Raw genomic sequence first — 18553 nt, 5'->3', positions numbered from 1 at the left:
CGCACGAGAATACAACGGGCGATGAAGTGAGCGAAAAGCCTGAGTTTGGCAATTGCCAAATGCGCATGTTGTTGAAGCCCTGTTATCAAAGTCTCATCGGAGTTGGAAAGGGGACGAACGATATTGGTAAAAGTCTCTTGATCGACAACCACGTCTCGGTGAACTCTTCAACTTTCCCTTGATTCTTCGTCCTTCACAACTTTCGTCCTCATCACCAACTCTGATTCAATCGTTATCAAACATCCAAAATGTCATCTCCGAAGGAAGTTGTCTCGGACAACGTCCAGGAGACTCCCTCCGCCGACCAAACACAAAACACAGTTGCGCCTTCTAGCCGCGATGAGCCAAAGGAGAGCATCGAGGACGCCAACGAGCCCGTCCCTCACCTGCACGCAAAGACTTTCTTGACAGTCTTCGCTGTCTGTGTCATCTACTTTGCCCAGCTCATCAATGTCGTCGGCGCAGGAGCAGTACGTTGTCCAACCTCGCCTCTTAAGCTTAATCTCGAGGTCAAAAAAAGTCTAACACTCCAAATTCCTCAAGCAAACCCAAAACCTCGCCGCCGTTCTGGGCGACAGCTCAAACAGCGTCTGGCTGACCTCCACAATCGCCATCATGACCGTCGTCCTCTCCCCCATCGTCTCCCAGGCCGCAGACTACTGGGGCCGCCGCTGGTTCCTCATCGGCCTCACGGCCTGCGGCATCGTCGGCTCCGTCGTCGTCGCCCGCGCCACATCCATGGCCATGGCCATCGCAGGCTTCACCGTCACCGGCTGCTCCTACGGCGCCCAGCCCCTCCTGCACGCCGTCGCCTCTGAGGTTCTCCCGCGCCGCTACCGCCCCTGGGCCCAAGCCGCCGACAACCTCTCCGCCGCGCTCGGCGGCCTCGTCGCGCTCCTCGCTGGCGGCGCCCTCACCCGCAACGGCAACGCCGCCGGCGGCGTGCGCAACTACTGGTACATGGCCACCGCCGTCTACGCCGCCGCCACGCTCCTCGTCCTCGCGCTGTACAACCCGCCCAAGACGGCCAAGCAGACGCAGTTCACCTTCTCGCAGAAGCTCGCCAAGCTCGACTGGGTCGGCTACGCGCTCCTCTCCTCGGGGCTCGTCCTCTTCTGCATGGGTCTCTCGTGGTCGCAGAACCCGTATCCCTGGACCGACGCGCACACCGTCGCCCCCTTCGTCGTCGGCTGCGCGCTGTGCGCCGCCCTCGCGCTCTACGAGACGCGCTTCAAGACGGACGGCATGTTCCACCACGGCCTCTTCCGCCGCGGGCGCAACTTCCCCATCGCGCTGGTCTGCGTTTTTGTCGAGGGCCTCGTCTTCTTCGCGGCGAACAACTACTTCGCCTTTCAGGTCGGCGTGCTCTACGAGACGGACGCGCTGCGCACGGGGCTGCGGTACGGCGTCACGATGATTGTGTACGGCGTCGCGGCTGTTCTGGCCGGGCTGTGGTGCTCCAAGACGAGAAACGTGCGCTGGCCCACTGTTGTGGCGTTCGTGTCCATGATCATCTTTTTTGTGTGCATGGCGACAACGACGCCGACGACCTCAGAGCCTGTTTGGGGGTACCCTGTATTCCTGGGCATCGGTCTCGGAATTTGTTTGTGCACGCTAGTCACGGTAGCGCAGCTTTCTACGCCCCCTGAGCTGATTGCCATTACGAGCGGTCTAATGATCGGGGTCAGGTCGCTAGGCGGCTCCATTGGCCTTGCAGTTTGTAAGTTGCCTCAAATACGTCCGCAACACGCAACAACTTGAAGTTGAAAGGGTTGCTAACATGCGCTGTTACAGACAACGCGATCTTTACGGACCAAATGTCACACATGGGGACCAACATCGCCGCCGCCGTCCTCCCACTCGGCCTCCCGCAGTCATCTCTGCCGCAGTTCATCGCCCTCCTGGCCGCGCAAGACACTGCTGGCCTGGCGCAGGTCGAGGGCGTCACGGTCGACATCATCCAGGCCGGAGCGGGTGCTCTGCTGAAGACGTACAGCCTCGGATTCCGCTTTGTTTGGATCGCGGCCGGGTCCATCACCGTTGCCGCTGCCATTGGTAAGTTGTAATCTCATCTGAACGTTTGGTTCACGTGCACTAATGTCGATCGCGTAGGGGCTTTCTTCCTGGTGGAGCTCGAGAACGAGTTCAACATGCACATTGATGCGCCGGCAGAGAAGGATGATGACTTGTATTCCAACAAGTCGTGAGGGTATTTGCTATGGTCATTACGCCACAAGACTTTAATCCGAGCCGCGCTTGGAACTATGGCCACGGGCTATTAATCATTAATTAGATTGTCACGAGACTTAGATACGACAGTTGAGATAGTTACGAGAATGATGAAGCGTAGTTTGCACCATCCGGGGCGCCGTAACTTGCACAACTTGACTGCTCATTCGTCTGAGGAAATCCAGTTCGTCTATGCAAGAAAACGACAGCCAAACGCAAACAAGATTTCGTCTTCGCTCCAAACCCGTCGAACCCATGTCAATATCGCGTAGCAAATTCTGCAACTCGGTGACCAACTCCAAGTCGCATTTCCAAGTTCCCAGTCCTGCAGACATCGTACGAGGTTGCATGTACCAATGTCGGGGCAGGGTGGAACCGTATCCGTACTTTTATCGCTGTTGGTGCCAGGTTGAGCAAGAAGCCAGCGAAGAAGAAGCCAGGGCAGGGGCCGGGATGCATGTTGCGAGAGATGTGGATATTTCTGAGATCGGAAAGTGGCCCCTCCTTTGCTGCCCTGGTCCCGCGTCCTCGTAGGGATGCCGTCACTACCACAAGGAGTGTCCCTCTGGGAGCATTCAACATGAGAATCATCGGTATTTGCGTTTCTCATTTCTGGACGCTTGTACGGTCGTCGTCGAGGATGGCGTCCTGCCACAGGTGTAACTGTGAGAGTTTATACAGGCATATTGTCCTGAGATCAGTGGACTGCCGAGAGCAAGGGATCCTCGCTAGCCTGATTTCCAAGTTCCGGGGAAGCGCGAAACTTTATCTCTTGGGGATTTTCTGCCCGGCATTTGCTGTTCTAGAACTGTCATGTTGCGATGATCACGCAGCCACAACTTACGTCGTCTCATCTTCCAACATAGAAGAAGGGGACAGGAGAGGAAATGATTTCCTTGTGGGAGAGAGAACATCGGGGGGCAGCAATGCGACCTGGAGATGCTGACCGGGGTCTCTCAGAGTTGGATTTTGGGCTGGCACGGTGGGTATTTCGGCTATCCCATCGGCTCCATCTGTGACCTTTTGGCCGGCAAGGGAGCTGCCAACGACTGGTTCACAGGATCTCGTATGTTGACGACCCGCCGAGGAGGATGTTCTGATGCAGGGGCCGGAGAGTGTCCTTGGTTTTACAAAACGTTCCTGGATTTACTCGGACGGAATATTTGCCGCACAGGGCCGATGGAGGCCAGAGGCAAGCCTCGTGGCTCGGATTCTCGTAATTACTTCGCATTGATGTGAACCTGTGAAGTGGTCATGATGAACTGGCAGATGACCTACGGAAGAACTCCGGCAGGCGACGGCTGGGTGAAACATCTCTGCAGGGCGTCATCGCGTTGATGGATGGTTTCCCTGCTCTTCGGGCAAACTTGAACCCCGAGATTTCAGAATGCACCTTGCAGCTGAGTGTACACAGCCACAAGGACGTAACAGTGCATGCGTAGATGAGACGCAGTCGATGTTCAGGGTAGCTGTTTGACCAGGCCCAAGAGACTGAGGGCACCCTTCTCTTCACACTAGAGCAGTTTGCGCCGTAGAAGATGTGTCTGGTACTGTGAAATGCACCAATCGAGATCACTGCACGATTCGACCAATCGAGATCACTGCACGACTCTGTCCTCAATTGTGCAATAATGCTCAAAGGCCTCCCTTCATGTAATCGACCGCAACATCGAGATCATTGGAATCATTGAAATCATCATTGACGAGTGTCTCGGCTTTTGGCGGCGCGCTAATCCCGTTCCTGTGTTCCTGAACGGACGAAGCAGCTCAGCATCAGGATGCACGTGCTTCGAACCTTTGAGCATGGAAATGGCGTTCCTGCATGCGGCGTTTTGTCGGAATCCGTCTGAAAAGCCATTGAGTAGGTAATACGGCTCTAGTTCTGTGCAGCTCTTCAGCCGGCCCAGAGAGGATTGCAGTTGTAATCCGGTCTGATGATGTCATCATTCTCCGAATGATCAAGGCGTCATCACCACAGACAAACGGATAATACGTCAAAGATGACGCGCATCAAAAGCAGATGCTCTCTTTTCGGGTGCAACAAATCTGTTTAAATCATCTAGGAATGTCCCTGAACTCAACTACATATCCCCATAAGCTTAACATCACACTCAGAACCATACATTTTACTCAACATCTAATAACCATATAATCAACATTATCATACACCTCAAAATGGCCTCCAACAACCCCATTCACAACGCTGCCTCCGCCGCTGGCGAGAAGAAGGACACAAGTCCCTCCAACCCCAGCATCATTTCATCTGAGGGCGCCATTGGGAAACAGTTCAACCCTGATGGTAATATTGGCCAGATTGGTAAGAATGAAGTCTTGGATATCATGAGCATATTCGCTAACTAGAGTGACAGGCGAGAAGATCGGTGGCCCCTTCTCCAAAGACGGCGCTATCGGAAGCCAGTTCAACGCCAGCAAGGGCGGCATTGCGGGCACTGTCGAGAAAGCTGTAGACGGACCCAGGAACCCGGCGAAGAAATAGATTGAGAATGACACTCTTCTGTAGACAGAATTGCGAGCTGCATGGCGTAGCGAGAACTATAATATAAATATTTTGGGCCAAACCAAAAATCAAGCATCTCCCAAACCTGTGATATGAATTGAAGGATATAGCGAGGTCCCAAGACACTCATTCTGAAATATGAAGGTTAAACCACTTTTGACTATCCCGTCATACATATTTTGAAGATGAAAATTGCAGGAGGTTAGAGTTTGATGCAACTTTCAATTCAGGACGAATTCGGCAGAACATCTAATGCATTCTTTCGACTTGCTGTGACGACGAGCCAACACAGTTCTAAACTCATCTTTGCCTAACTGTTGGCTCTCTACTGGTCACTAGTAAGCATAGTAAGCTGGCATTTTATTTCCTCCGAAAATCGCACTCACACGGAGTCACAGCTTATCACGAGGAATGATTGTAGCGATGTGAGCCCCCTGATCTTGCGCTGTCGGTATGAGCCGCCTTGGCTTCGCCTTGCCCCAAAGTATGCGAGAACGCGCTGACTCGTGCCCAATGTACCCTCTTTGACTAAAGAGCTTAATTTAGACAACAGGTTTTACGAATACTATTTCACCTTCATGTCAATCGTCAAAAATAATTGGTATTTCGTCTAATGGCGTGAGCTGATTTCGCAATGCTAGCCGTAGAAAATCAATAATTGATGTATGTAGTAATCTTTGGAATATAATTAGCTGGGTAAAGTCGCTGTGAAGATTCTGGATGAAGCAGGTCAGTCCCTTTCAGATACCAATTGAAGTATCTTTCCTGATATTTCCGACGGCTTCACTCCTGAGGCTAGATCGCAAGGAATTTTGGCAGAATTTCGGGAGCTTTTGACTAGCCTACTCTACACCGAACGGAATAGCCCTCAGGCGACATCGTATTCCTCATCAACACACAGCTCTCACAGATGTGTTTCTGACGTGCGGTAGCACCGCCATCTTCCTCTCCATAAGTAGTTGAAAAGTACCAACGCACAATAGAAACATCGATGTGGAATATGTCCCATGCAATCTAGATAGTATATGCCTCGGATATTGACAGCAGGACCTCCAGATGATGTTTCCTGCCCGAAGAGACGCAGGGGGATCCTCAGAGCAATATCGCGGAGACCTCGGTGCGTCTCGGTAAGGATTTTATCTACGCGGAACCCAGCTAGTACTACATGATGCGCTTATTCGGCGGCAAGCCTGCACTGAGTGCTTCGGCGAGAACGGAACTGAGCACTCGCGGACCATTTCAAGGATTCTGTTGCTTTGGACCCCCGTCCATGTGCGTGTCTAATATCGGCGTTCGCAAGGTTGGCTTGTGAAGAGTGGCTGGAAAGCGCGATTATGGTGAAGAGTGCAACACGTAACTCGGCTGGCAGAGTAGCATTCGGAAGCGTCGTAGGCGAGACTGCTTGGGGGCGGTTTCTTGCACAGACGGACACATCTCCGTGCCGACTTCCTTGCATTTGCAGACTTTCTTTTTGCGGAGTCAGGGGTCAAGATTGAGTATGGCCCAAACCAAGGTGGTCACAGTTGGCACAATATTGGATGGCGGCCCACGCCGATGGCACAGGCACTCCATCAATCCTTCAATGACTATAGCGTCTTCCTCATATCATATGCCAAAGTTTTATGCCTCATAGTCATGATTGATATCCTTTGGAATGCTCAGACGTAGCAGGTGATAGGTCTTCCACTTTATACCAAGGCAAATCAGGGCACGGGCTAGCAATGGTAAGGAGGGGACGGAGCCAAGGTAAGAAATGATCAAAAGGGGTCGCCTAAGCCTTATGATGGACCAAAAGAGGTGAAGGCGTGGATAGTGCGGAGCAGACCGAACCAACCACTTTGCTCATGATTCAGACAAACGCCCAAACTTCCTGAATTTGGCAGGAGCAGACAGTTTCACAAAAGAAGAGCCGTTTGCATAAGAACCATGGTTCGTTCACCTGTCAAAGTCCACAACCCTTTCACCCGTTCCATACCAGCCCACCCAAGAAGATCCACTTCCAAGGCGCATTTACAAATCTATGAAGTGGATAGCGTACTAGGGGCCCCCGAGCTCAGATCACAACATCTGGAGCTGGTGTGATCATCTCCAGAGGAGTTTGGAGATTGCTGGGCCTCTGGGCTGCGATTCAAGCTGAGTAACGTCTTACAGCAATCTCCAAAGTACAACTGGAATTTCAAAAGCTTCGAGAAGTCCCGAGAGCATGGAGTTAGAAACAAGATCCTGCGATCGTTCGTTATGTGTCGCACCATCAAACGCATTGCTGCGTCGAACCTACCTCCTGGGAGGCGGTTGGCCAACTTCCTCAGCGCCAAGGTTGGATTTGCAACCTGGTTGGAAGACGAAGCCCTCCTCGCGCAGGAAAACTCCCTTGCTCATATGGGGGCAGTACCCCTGTTTTTGGTGTTGACCCCGGAACAAGCTCACCCTGGCTTCGACCGGCGGGTAATCCGGTTCCACATCCCGGGCAACCTAGCCAGGCACAGGGACCCTGCCGACATTTTGAGACTGGGACCCCTTGATGCGAACGATGCGAACAAGGAAAGCCCTCATCCGAATCTTCAGCATGCGGGTGTGCGACTGCATGCAGCAGCAGATGCGCTTGGCCGAAGAATTTCAATATGATGCTGGTCGAACGCCCCTCGCATGCATATGTTCTCGGGATCCCGCAGTCGACTCCATGATCATTGCGGAAAGTTTGCTTCTTCCCTCGCTTCTTCGATTCGAGTCTCTCGTTCCTTGCCCGTGATTACGCCAAGCGTTTTGTCAAAAGCTTCTCAAGATGGTCGCCGGACCGGCCGTCTCGGCTTTTGTGACAAGCATCGTTTTCACAAGTCTTTCTTTTATAGTTGTTGCGCTGAGGTTATACACCAGAATTGTCGTTGTAGGAAATGTTGGAGTAGACGATTACTTGATTCCTGCGGCTTTGGTAAGTCAGCCTTCTACGCCGTTGAATGATGGCCTTTGCTCACACTACTGAAACAGGCTGCGTCTATTGGATTCTCAGTGGTTGTCATGCATCGTAAGTTGCATCCTTCTCGACCAGAAAACGCTAAGCACCATGGACATGTGCTTACCCACAGCACGACAGAGATCAAGTTTGGTTTAGGCATGCCAATGGCAACAATTACGCCAGACAATCTTGTGAGGTTTCTTCAGGTAATACTCTCTCAGTGTTCCTTGTTTCGACATGTTCAAGCATCTGACCATTGATACCAGTGTCTCTGGGCGACAATTCCCACATACAACCTGGCGCTCCTTTTCTGCAAGCTTTCCATCATCTTCTCGTACCTAAGAGTCTTCAAGGTCGCGACGACGCAGAAGATTTGCAAGGCAATGCTTGTGGTCCTCGCGGTTTATGGTGCATGGACTGTCTTTGGATCCATCTTCATGTGCGTTCCGGTACAGGCTTTCTGGGGTGATGGCACTGGCAGGTGCATGGATCGTTTGGCCTTCTGGTTCTCAAACGCGGCCTTGAATATCGCAACGGATATAATCATTGTCGTTATCCCGATCCCCTTGATCAGAACTTTGCAGATTTCAAGGAAGCAAAAGATTGCGCTCATCATGGTCTTCGCCGTTGGTGGCTTGTAAGTACCGTCAACTCACGGCTTCATACCGAGCCACGGCTGACGTTATTTTAGTGTCTGCATTACCTCCATCATCCGCCTTCGATCTTTGTATGAGATCTCTATCTCTCCGGACACTTCAAGTAAGAAGCCTCTGATTATTGCTCATCCCATCCCATTGCCTGTTAACAGTTAAAACTAGGAGACGGAGTCCACATCGCCACATGGTCTGGAATCGAGATCAATGTCGCCATTATCTGTGCTTCTGCTCCGGCACTCAAGCCACTCATCGCCAAGGCATTTCCCAAGTTATTGGCCAGTACACAACGCAGTAACATGCGATCTGGCCAGCTCTACGGAAGGACCGCTGGCGAGTCCCATCACATGCAGTCCATGAAGAGCCGCACGGGCAAGAAGCCTAGCCACAACATCGCGATCGAGACGAAGATTGAAGTCATGAGCCACAATGGGAGTCAAATGGACCTGGTCAGGACAGGTGGGAACACCACAGTAGCAGAGTGCTACTCAACCGAGGAGCGTCCACCAGCACAGGGCCGAAGTATGGTTTAGACTGCCATGTCGTGCCAAATACGAAGCCAAGAAGATCCAAAATGCAGTATGTAGAGCTTAAATATTTAGAATTAATAAAGCAATGTATCACATAAAGGTGCCATTGATTTCTCTTTGATATATCTACCATGGCCCCCTACTTGTTCCGCATGTCTAGAAGGTCTCTTGCGCCGGTCTCATATCCAACTCATGCGTCCACAGAGAACTTGGCTGCTGTGAGAGCCATAGATACAGTTCCCCGACATCTTCCGCCTTCATTCTCTTGCCGGTGCTCGTGTCTTCGTTGACTTCATCAATGATCCCGCCATTGGCGATAGCATGGATGCAGTGAATGCCAAACTTGCTGTGCTCCTTCGCAATAGCCTGTGCCACCATCCTCGCCGCCGCACGAGAAGCACCGTAAGCAGCGTATTGCTGATTCGTGCGCATGGCCCCGAGAGTGCCCGTGAAGATGATGGTTCCCTTCTTTTCGCCATTCGTGTCAGCAAGCAACGTCTGGCCGCCGTTCTGAGCGTACATGAGCTTGATCGCTTCCTGGGCGAAGACAACGGCGCCCGTAGTGTAGGTACTCATGCTGTCGTTGAATGCTTCAGCCGTCTCTTCCAGAAATGGCTTTCGGCTCGAGTTCTTGACATGGTAAATGGCAAGCTTCAGCTTGAGATCCTTGAAGTCTGGGTGATCGGCGATTTGCTGAAAAGCACGCTTAAGATTGTCCGGCTGAGTGTCCGTTGGGAAAGGGTGCAGAATGCCATTCGATGATTTTCTCAGATCAGAGGCAAGGTTCTGGAGGTTGTCCGCATTGCGGGCTAGTAGTGCAACTGCGAGGTTGCCGTGCTGTGGGCTGGCAAGTATACGGGCAATGCCCGCGCCTGAAGTCGGCCCAGCGCCAATCAAGATTGCAAGACCTTTCGGTGCCATTGTGTTGGAAGAAGATGTTGTGAGATTTCAGAATTATTGTTTTGAATAGAATTTCCTGTAGAGTCTAATCTAGAATTATTCGAACGAACCTTTTATTGTGACCTGTTCAGTATGGAAAGTCCGGCCGGCCTAAGAACGTCATCGATCATCCGATCGGTGCTACTGTGGCGCTCCATATTTGCCGGTGGAAGAGATCAGCACCATTCGGGGATAAGACATCACGCTGACGTTGAACAGCCTATGCCCGAAAGAGTCTCTGCACTCTGCTGACAGAGCGAAGGCGCTCGCAGCTAAGCCATCAAGGTCTCATGGTTTTGTTCTTGAAATTGGAATGATTTGAAATTGTCTCGAGATGAGCACGCTTCCCGAGATTTGTAGGAACGCCTTGAGCGACGGTTTTATGTTTCTATGAGTGGTTTTTGTGCAAGGCAACGGAGCCCAGAAGGGGGCTCCGGGGATGCCCAAGCGGCTTCAAAATTACCGGCGGTACCCTCACAACGTGCGAAGGCTCTCCCGGCACCGCGCGGTACCAATTCGCTTCGAATATGAATCGTGGACCACCGCCCGGACCCGGGCCCGGTGATTTTATAGGACTCTGTGCGGTAATCCGGACCTCGAATTGGTAAACCGAGGGCCGCACTCACGGGGCTCACACCAGGATATCGGATGACAAAACATGCTCACAAAAGTCGCAAGAATATTCTGACTCTCTCGAATTGAGGGCTCCTCATTATCATTCAAGTACGATCGTGTCCAGCCGTTGGTGGAATGCACCGCGATTTAGGACATTAACATATCACACCATCACCAAATTGAATGTTAACTTTTCATATTTCGATTCAAGACTTCAAGGCACTTTTCGAGCCCAAATGTTGACTGTGCAAGTTCACGTGGCAGAACGAACCGCACAAAACGTACTTGTGTCATGAGAATAACGGTATGCCTGGTGGACCTTACAGACCCATGCACTCATGCACCCATGAAGATTCTTCCGCGAACAGGCCACACACGATTGAGCCCCCAAAATTGGTGATCCTTTGACAAAACAAAAACGCGCAAAATATCTCAGAGATAGAAACGAGAGAATCTCCAAGGGTTTAGGCATAGCGCAGGGAAAGCAATTGGATCCCAGGAAGGAGAATCGGCCCTTTGATACCTCATGAGCATGGGACTCCACTCAGGCCGAGGTCGGCGACACTTGCTGTTCAGGTTGGGTAATACTAATGATACTGGCGGGCCCCGGGTGTCACCCTTATTTATAATTCATCAAAAGCTCCGCTGTTTCCTCATAGCTGGTTGGATTAGGAATGTCTTGTCGAGAGCCTTTTTTGAATCAGGAAGTCCTCGACGACTCACAATTTGAGGAACGTGCGCGCCGTCCCACTTCCCCGGACCACGGTGGGTTCGATTGTCCGCTGCGATGCCGCTTTGCGGGGGACAGCTAGATAAGAGTTTTCGTATTGTCATCTGTCCAAGAGTGAAAGAAGAGTCATTGAAATTGACGGCCTGCAGATGCAAGTATGGGGGGACTGGAATGGTATCTCATAACCACAAAAACCCGTCACTCTATTCATAGAGCTGTTACCCTGAAGAACAACCAGGTCTCCGGAATATGAGCTTACTTTGCGACTCGTGACGTTCCTTGTGAGACCAACTCAGTGCGGCAAGTCCGGGGTTGTGTCAGGAACTATCCCCGCAAAACCACGCGGGCAATCACCCAGACCAGTGGCAAGGCAGTCCGCGTCGCTATCAGGGGCGCTCGTAGATAAATAACAGCCATTTTGACACCCAGCTTGGCTTTGGCTGCCTGACAGTCTCTCTTTACGACTTCCTTTTTCTCTTCCTCAAATATCACCATGGCAAAATCATCGAAGTCAGCCAATGGCTCGCATGAGATGGCTCCCGTGCCATCTCATGTCGGACAGGTCCTCGAAGACCCCTCGGTGACGCACGATGCTGTCTTTGGCGAGATCACGGCAGATGGACCCAATTATCGCAACGTCAGTATTCCTCTAAGTTGCGATTGCCTCTTTGAGAGATAGGTTATGCTGACAAATTCTAGGTCGGGTGGTTAGGGACATCGGTCTTGATGATGAAGACACAAATCGGCCTCGGCGTTCTTTCGATGCCTTCGATCTTCGATGTTCTTGGAATCGTCCCAGGCGTCATCATTCTCTGCACTATTGCAGGAATCACCACCTGGTCAGATTACATGGTTGGAGTCTTCAAGCTTCGCCATCCACAAGTATACGGGATGGATGATGTAGGAGAGCTGTTGTTCGGTCGTATCGGACGCGAAGTCTTTGGTGGATTCTTCGTCCTTTGTAAGTTGTCGTCGTCAGAACTAAACTTCCGAGAATCCTTCTGACAGCACAAGTCTTCACCTTTACTGCTAGTTCTGCCATGATTGGTGTTTCTACTGCATTAAACGCCGTCTCCCATCATGGAGCTTGCACTGCCATATTTGTTGCTGTGGCCGCCATTGCTAGTTTCTCGTTGGCCAGCATACGAACTCTGGGCCGCATTACATGGCTCGCATGGGTGGGAGTCACAAGTATTATGGTTGCGGGTAGGTTGCAACTCTTTGAGACCTTACACGAAGAAGTCTAACGTCCACACAGTCTTCACCGTAACTATCGCTGTTGGCCTTCAGGACCGCCCTGCCGCAGCGCCCACCGACGGCGAATTCGCGTCTGACTTCAAAATAATCAATAACCCTGCCTTTACAAAGGCTATCTCGGCCATATCCTCAATCGTCTTTTCCTACGCTGGAACTGGTGCTTTCTTCCCGATCGCTGCAGAAATGAGGGATCCTCGATACTACACCCGTGCCTTGCTCCTTTGCCAGGGTGTGGTGACTTCTGTCTATGTGGCTGTGGGAGTCGTTGTGTACTACTTCTGCGGCTCTTATGTCTCTTCACCTGCCCTTGGCTCTGCTGGCCCCTTGGTTAAGAAGGTCGCGTATGGTCTTGGTCTTGCTGGACTGCTGGTCTCGTCAACCCTCGTAACTCACGTAAGGAAAATATCTTCAGGTCATTGGATGTCTTGCTAACATTTTCACAGTTGGCTAGCAAGCATGTTTTCGTCCGCATCCTCCGTGGATCGAGGCATCTCACTGCTAACACTGCTACTCATTGGCTCACCTGGCTTGGGTCTACATTTGGTGTCACTCTCGTAGCATATCTTGTTGCTAGTGGCATTCCCGTCTTCAACAGTCTTATCTCCCTTGTCGGTGCACTCCTGGGCACTTTCATGTCATTCCAACCGATGGGTTGCATGTGGCTTTACGACAACTGGAGCAAGGGGAAGGTAGAACCAACATTGCGGTGGAGACTGATGGTGGCTTGGAGTGTATTTGTCATTGCATCCGGAACCTTCCTAATGGTTGCCGGAACTTACAGCACAATTCTTGGTATTGTGGACGACTACAAACAGACAGGTGGTTCGTCAGTATGGTCCTGTGCCGACAATTCAGGTACAGTATAGAGTCCACAGATCAAGACAACAGAGACAGTTAGCCGAAAGATTCCGTTCAACCTCGTTGAAACACACAGCTATTCACTCGAATGATATTTGATAAGGTTGTCCAGAATCGGTCTGATGGCTGACAGTAGGCTATGACATTGGATCCTTATCGCGAAGGGATAAAAAGGGGCTGGGCTAACGCGTGGTCAACCAAGTACGGGGGCTTTGATGATAGCTCGGAAGATAAGAAACGTCAAAACATAACACGCCCGATACGATAGATTATGCCGATGCCTGTCTTCCCCATACCAACCCCAGAAAATGTCACGCTCCACCTCGCTGTACCTGGTTCACCAGGTTTTCCGATTGGCCCTGGCGTGTCCCCAGACACTAACTCACAGAATCTCCACCTCATCGCGGATACATTCCTTTTCGAAGTATGCTGTCTCCTGATCCGTTCTTCAGAGACAAGGTGATCACGCCTGCCTGCCCACATAATGAGCCCGTGCGATACGCCAATTACGCCGGATACGCCATGTGGCGATGTCAATGGCTTTCGTGAGACTGAGATCTCAGGCTTTGAAATGCGTGTCTGATAAGATTAAGAAAGCATCAACGAAGTAAGAAACACTCAGAGGAAGGCTATGCTAAGTGTAAATAATGAAGCTTATTCTCCTCTCTGAGACTCATTGTTCCCCATTCCTCCAGCCTAAGTTGCGTTTGCTCGGATTGGTGTTGCGCTTTTCATCAGGTCGACTGCTTGAACGCGACACTCTTGACCGAGGCTCGCCGACGGCCCTGGCACGTTGGAACATGGAGTCTTTCATGCGGCAAAATCACCCCAAGGAAACGCAAGCCCCGAACGAATGTCACAAAAGCTAGCACCCAAGATGTATGAACCATAGCGCAGATACACCTATGGTGCGGGAGGCGATGATCACATCTGTCCCATGCTGCTATCCCATTTCAATTGGGAGGGCACTCGAAGCTAGAGCATGGCCGAAGGCAAAAGACGATTTCGACTGCCATTTCCATCCACTCCGATAAAGCGTTCGATACTTATAATGAGTCTTGCTATCCGGGCGGATCGCTACCTATATTTGGTCTTATAGTTTATTTTATCTTAATTAATTTTTACTACTATCGTCAGTATTCGTATCCCGCTCTCTGTCCCTATCGTTATCGTTACTATTATCGTTATCGTCGTCAGTATAGTCGTCATCGTCGTTATCGTCGATTATCTCTTAAATATCTGCTACCCGCCCGGTTGGCTGGGAGTATCCGCCCGGATAGCAAAACCCCTCATAATTCTCTTCTATCTCCATCTCCGACCGGCTGCCTTGGGCTTCGGAAACAGCCCGGGTTCTCCGTGTTGCCCCGAGGACCATGTCTAACGTGACAGCTCCGTCATCGTATTAAGGGATGGCGTGATTGGATTTGCTTACAGAATGTACCCGAGAAAGTGCATAAATCACTTCGCATCCCGAATACTGCTTCCTGTGTGGTAGGCTTGCCATGAATGCATAGATGCATATGCATGGGATAATGAAGACGGCAGATTCGCCATTCGTATACGCGTAGCTTTCAAGCTCGCGATTGCTTTGAAAAGGATGGCTTGACATCACTCGGACAAGGACGAGCGATTGCGACATGGCGGGGTTAATGATGGCAGCACAGGCAGCTCCAAGCTATGTTATCGAAAACACCCCGTGGTCCGATAAACGTGAGATTGCCTTTCCCATGATCAACACCAGGAATCTGGCCGCGCTGTTGTCATAAGATGAGTACTGCAGATGTCATCTCAAGGATGTTCAGCTGGGCGATTTCAACGCTGAAGATTTCTATCGTCGCACTTCTGTCACTTTTGATTACATACCTGATCCAAAATGAGCTTGCACGCTTCCGAAGCCGAATCAAAGGTCTCCCGGGACCTCCGGGCTGGCCTGTGGTTGGGAATTTATTTCAAGTATCTACCAAGCCCCCTCCCCCGAAAACAGTGCTTAATAGGGTTCTAACTGAATACCAGAACTCCTCAGAGACTCCTGCTGAGAAATATAGGAAGTGGGCGAGGATATACGGACCCGTCTTCCAAATCCAACTTGGAAACACCACTGCCGTGGTCGTTAACACGGCGGAGTCTGCGAAGCAACTCTTTTTAGGACAGCGCAATGCGATGAACTCCAGACCGACATTTTACGTCTTCCACAAGAAAGTCAGCAAAGCCGTGACAAGTATCGGTACAAGCCCTTGGGACGAATCTTGCAAGCGTCGTCGGAAGGCTGCTGCTGGTGCACTGAACCGTCCACGTGTAGAGAGCTATGCGCCGATTCTTAACTTAGAGGCAAGAGAGTTCCTCAGAGATCTCTACTCGGAAAGTAGAGATGGCTCGGTAGCGATCGATTTTCGCCCTGCTGTCCGCAGATTCGCGCTCAACCTTAGTTTGACCCTCAACTACGGCACCCGCGTGTCTAACTTGACATCTCTCAAAGATGATCCCTTGCTAGCCGAAATTATTTATGTGGAGTCAGAGATTTCCAAATTCCGAGATACCGGGAAGAACTATGCCAACTACATCCCTCTTCTTCGGTATTGGGAACCAGTCGCCAACGTTTTGGGTCTCAATTCCAGCCCTAGGGACCATGCTGCGAATATCGGACGTCGAAGGCTAGAGTACAATGATGCTTTACTGGACAAGCTGAGAGGAGAGGTCGAACGAGGAGAGGATAAGCCTTGCATTCAAGGGGCTGTGCTGAGAGATCCGGAGTCTGCAACACTTACTCGGCAGGAGTTGATCAGCGTTAGTTTGAGTATGATGGCAGTAAGTACTCTTTGGAGCAACGAGTCATATCAGGCCCAAGTCCACCCGACGTTCTTGACGTTCGAAACCTGTTCCCAATGCTAAGGTCTCTAAGGGTGCCGATTCCAATCAGCCGACCCTGGCTTGGGCCATTCTACTTCTAGCTCATCGCCCCGACGTTCAGAGGAAGGCATACGAAGCCATTAAAGACTCGGGAGTCTTGCAGAAGCCGTCCAGTTCTTATGCTTCTACCAAGGTTGATTACATAGATGCTCTCACGAAAGAGATCGGTCGCTATTTCGTTGTCCTGAAGCTCGCCTTGCCGAAGGCCACATACACCGACGTCACTTGGGGCTCCGCAACGATTCCTGCTAACACCCTCGTGTTTCTTAACAGTTGGGCTTGTAATAGAGGTGAGCTTCATTACAATGCAGATGTGGTGGATTTCATCTAATGTGGTCTTAGATTTGGATTTGTTTGCCGAGCCCGATGTCTTCGCACCTGAGCGCTGGCTCCCCGACGCACCTGACCAGTACGCTCATCAATTTGCTTTCGGCATCGGCGGACGCATGTGCGTTGCATCTCATCTGGCGCACAACGCCCTGTACACTGCGTTCCTTCATCTGATTGCATACTTTGAGATCTTTCCCGCCGATGGGCAATCTTCCGATGAGATAGATCCAATCAAGGGCTTGAAGGGATTGGCGTTTGTGGCGACGCCTAAGGGCTCTCGGGCCCGGTTCGTGCCAAGAAGGGACATGGAGTTGGAAAGTCTGCTCAACAGCCGCGAAGATGGCACAGCTTAATGATCAATGGCTCAGTTCGCGGTTTTGGGCATCATTTCAAGCATAGTTCAGTGGTAGAAGAGTGTATAACTCGTTGCCCCCGCATCAAGTTCTTGAGATGTCGCATATTATCCCGCTGTTTGATTTACCGATGTCCAAGCGCCCCAAAAACGCCTCAGTGGCAACCCGTCCTGTAAGATGGAGAACATCCCAACTTCGGAGGTAGCTTGCAGATAAGGCGCATGAGCCCCGAATATTGCAGCAATTCGTAAGCACACTCTGCGACGGTCGGGCGAGATAGAAGCCGGATGTCGCCATAGTTCGTGCGGGCCGTCTTTTACCCCACCTAACGATCATCATTAAAAGCTGAGGTCATCGAACTACGAGACACCCTTTATTCAATAACTACAACACCACATGTCATTCATCATTTAATCTCTAGAGAAGAATCGCATAGAGAATATCGAAAAATGACCTCAGCATCTCTGCAAGCTGCTGACTTGTTCAGCGTCAAGGACCTCATTGTCGTGGTTACAGGCGGTGGAACAGGTATATCATCATCGTTCATAATTACGTCATCACGGGATCCTGAAGCTCACCTCTGAACCACCAACACAGGCATCGGACTCATGATTGCACAGGGTCTTGAAGCGAATGGAGCCATTGTGTATATTATTGGAAGAAGACAGGAAGCTTTGGACAAAGCCGCCAGCACTGCTGTATGTTCTCGCCCCGCCATCAACCACCGCATGTGACCGCATCTGACGTGATATCCATGACACAGAAGCATGGAAACATTCGCACCATTCAGGGGGACGTTACCTCCAAGTCAGATCTTGAGAAGGCTGTTTCGCAGATCAAGTCGGCACACGGCTACGTTAATGTCGTCATCGCAAACTCAGGCATTGGTGGCCCAGCGCTGAAGGGCATGCCGGCCAATCCCTCCATCTCCCAGTGGCGCGAATTCGTCTGGAACTGGGACCCCGAAGAGTTCACCAAGACTTTCGCCGTCAACGCCACTGGTGTCTTCTTCACTGTGACGGCGTTCCTCGAACTCTTGGACGAGGGAAATAAACGCAGCAACTTCAAGCAGCGAAGCCAAGTTATCGCAACCAGTAGCATTGGAGCGTTTAACCGACAGCCCATGGGTTTCGCGTACGGAGCGTCTAAGTCGGCAGTGGTTCACATGATGAAGCAGCTCTCCACGGTTCTGGTCCCGTATAACATCAGGTCTAATGTCATCGCACCCGGCTTCTATCCGAGTGAGATGACGACAGCAACCGTCGAGCAGCACAAGGATGGATGGCCAAAGACAACAATCCCCGAGGAGAGAGCTGGTGATGCAGAGGATATGGTTGGTGCGGTGCTGTACTTGGTCAGCAGGGCCGGCGCTTATACCAACGGCAACGTGCTCATTACAGATGGTGGCAGACTCGCCGTCGTGCCATCGTCATACTGAGATGGATGTGCATACACGTTTTCATGTGTGAAAAGTGTTAGCCATCTCGAAAGCGGATAAGAGAATCAATTGACTTTTGATGTCAGCTTCAATTCTCCTGCCAGTGCCTGTCCATTGTTTCGGAGAAGGTGATGTTTTATGTTATGACACTTCTCCATACTCTGATGAAGTGGAAATAGGTATCTGCGAGAATTTCGAGAGCGAGTGCGATGCGACGGTGGCTGTCCTAAATTCTATGCCGCT

General features: G+C 51.1%; 7 protein-coding genes across 7 annotated transcripts; 6 read left to right on the top strand and 1 right to left on the bottom strand.

The window, feature by feature from the left end:
* Window positions 1-248: 248 nt before the first annotated feature.
* GCG54_00002955 (putative MFS-type transporter) lies at window positions 249-2207 on the top strand (the record flags this gene model as incomplete). Its single annotated transcript, XM_045403035.1, has 4 exons — window positions 249-470; window positions 544-1720; window positions 1795-2055; window positions 2113-2207. The coding sequence occupies 4 exons, from the start codon at window positions 249-251 to the stop codon at window positions 2205-2207; spliced, it is 1755 nt and encodes a 584-aa protein (XP_045271162.1).
* A 2197-nt stretch (window positions 2208-4404) lies between these two features.
* On the top strand, window positions 4405-4726 carry GCG54_00002954 (uncharacterized protein; the record flags this gene model as incomplete). Its single annotated transcript, XM_045403034.1, has 2 exons — window positions 4405-4546; window positions 4599-4726. 2 exons carry the CDS (start codon window positions 4405-4407, stop codon window positions 4724-4726), a joined length of 270 nt encoding a protein of 89 aa, XP_045271161.1.
* Window positions 4727-7529: 2803 nt separating this feature from the next.
* Window positions 7530-8886, top strand: GCG54_00002953 (uncharacterized protein; the record flags this gene model as incomplete). Its single annotated transcript, XM_045403033.1, has 6 exons — window positions 7530-7676; window positions 7733-7769; window positions 7839-7906; window positions 7967-8337; window positions 8392-8459; window positions 8519-8886. The coding sequence occupies 6 exons, from the start codon at window positions 7530-7532 to the stop codon at window positions 8884-8886; spliced, it is 1059 nt and encodes a 352-aa protein (XP_045271160.1).
* Window positions 8887-9039: 153 nt separating this feature from the next.
* On the bottom strand, window positions 9040-9804 carry GCG54_00002952 (uncharacterized protein; the record flags this gene model as incomplete). Its single annotated transcript, XM_045403032.1, has 1 exon — window positions 9040-9804. One exon carries the CDS (start codon window positions 9802-9804, stop codon window positions 9040-9042), a length of 765 nt encoding a protein of 254 aa, XP_045271159.1.
* Window positions 9805-11660: 1856 nt separating this feature from the next.
* Window positions 11661-13290, top strand: GCG54_00002951 (uncharacterized protein; the record flags this gene model as incomplete). Its single annotated transcript, XM_045403031.1, has 5 exons — window positions 11661-11804; window positions 11867-12128; window positions 12176-12373; window positions 12426-12817; window positions 12868-13290. The coding sequence occupies 5 exons, from the start codon at window positions 11661-11663 to the stop codon at window positions 13288-13290; spliced, it is 1419 nt and encodes a 472-aa protein (XP_045271158.1).
* Window positions 13291-15442: 2152 nt separating this feature from the next.
* GCG54_00002950 (3-hydroxyphenylacetate 6-hydroxylase) lies at window positions 15443-16872 on the top strand (the record flags this gene model as incomplete). Its single annotated transcript, XM_045403030.1, has 3 exons — window positions 15443-16066; window positions 16173-16479; window positions 16532-16872. 3 exons carry the CDS (start codon window positions 15443-15445, stop codon window positions 16870-16872), a joined length of 1272 nt encoding a protein of 423 aa, XP_045271157.1.
* A 449-nt stretch (window positions 16873-17321) lies between these two features.
* GCG54_00002949 (5-keto-D-gluconate 5-reductase) lies at window positions 17322-18310 on the top strand (the record flags this gene model as incomplete). Its single annotated transcript, XM_045403029.1, has 3 exons — window positions 17322-17400; window positions 17470-17570; window positions 17636-18310. 3 exons carry the CDS (start codon window positions 17322-17324, stop codon window positions 18308-18310), a joined length of 855 nt encoding a protein of 284 aa, XP_045271156.1.
* Between the last annotated feature and the right edge of the window lie 243 nt (window positions 18311-18553).

This window comes from Colletotrichum gloeosporioides (assembly GCF_011800055.1).
Source record: "Colletotrichum gloeosporioides strain Lc1 chromosome Unknown consensus_4, whole genome shotgun sequence".
In the NCBI taxonomy this organism is placed as follows: domain Eukaryota; kingdom Fungi; phylum Ascomycota; class Sordariomycetes; order Glomerellales; family Glomerellaceae; genus Colletotrichum; species Colletotrichum gloeosporioides.
The sequence above is the reverse complement of the archived record's forward strand: the minus strand, read 5'-3'. Positions and strand labels throughout refer to the sequence as shown.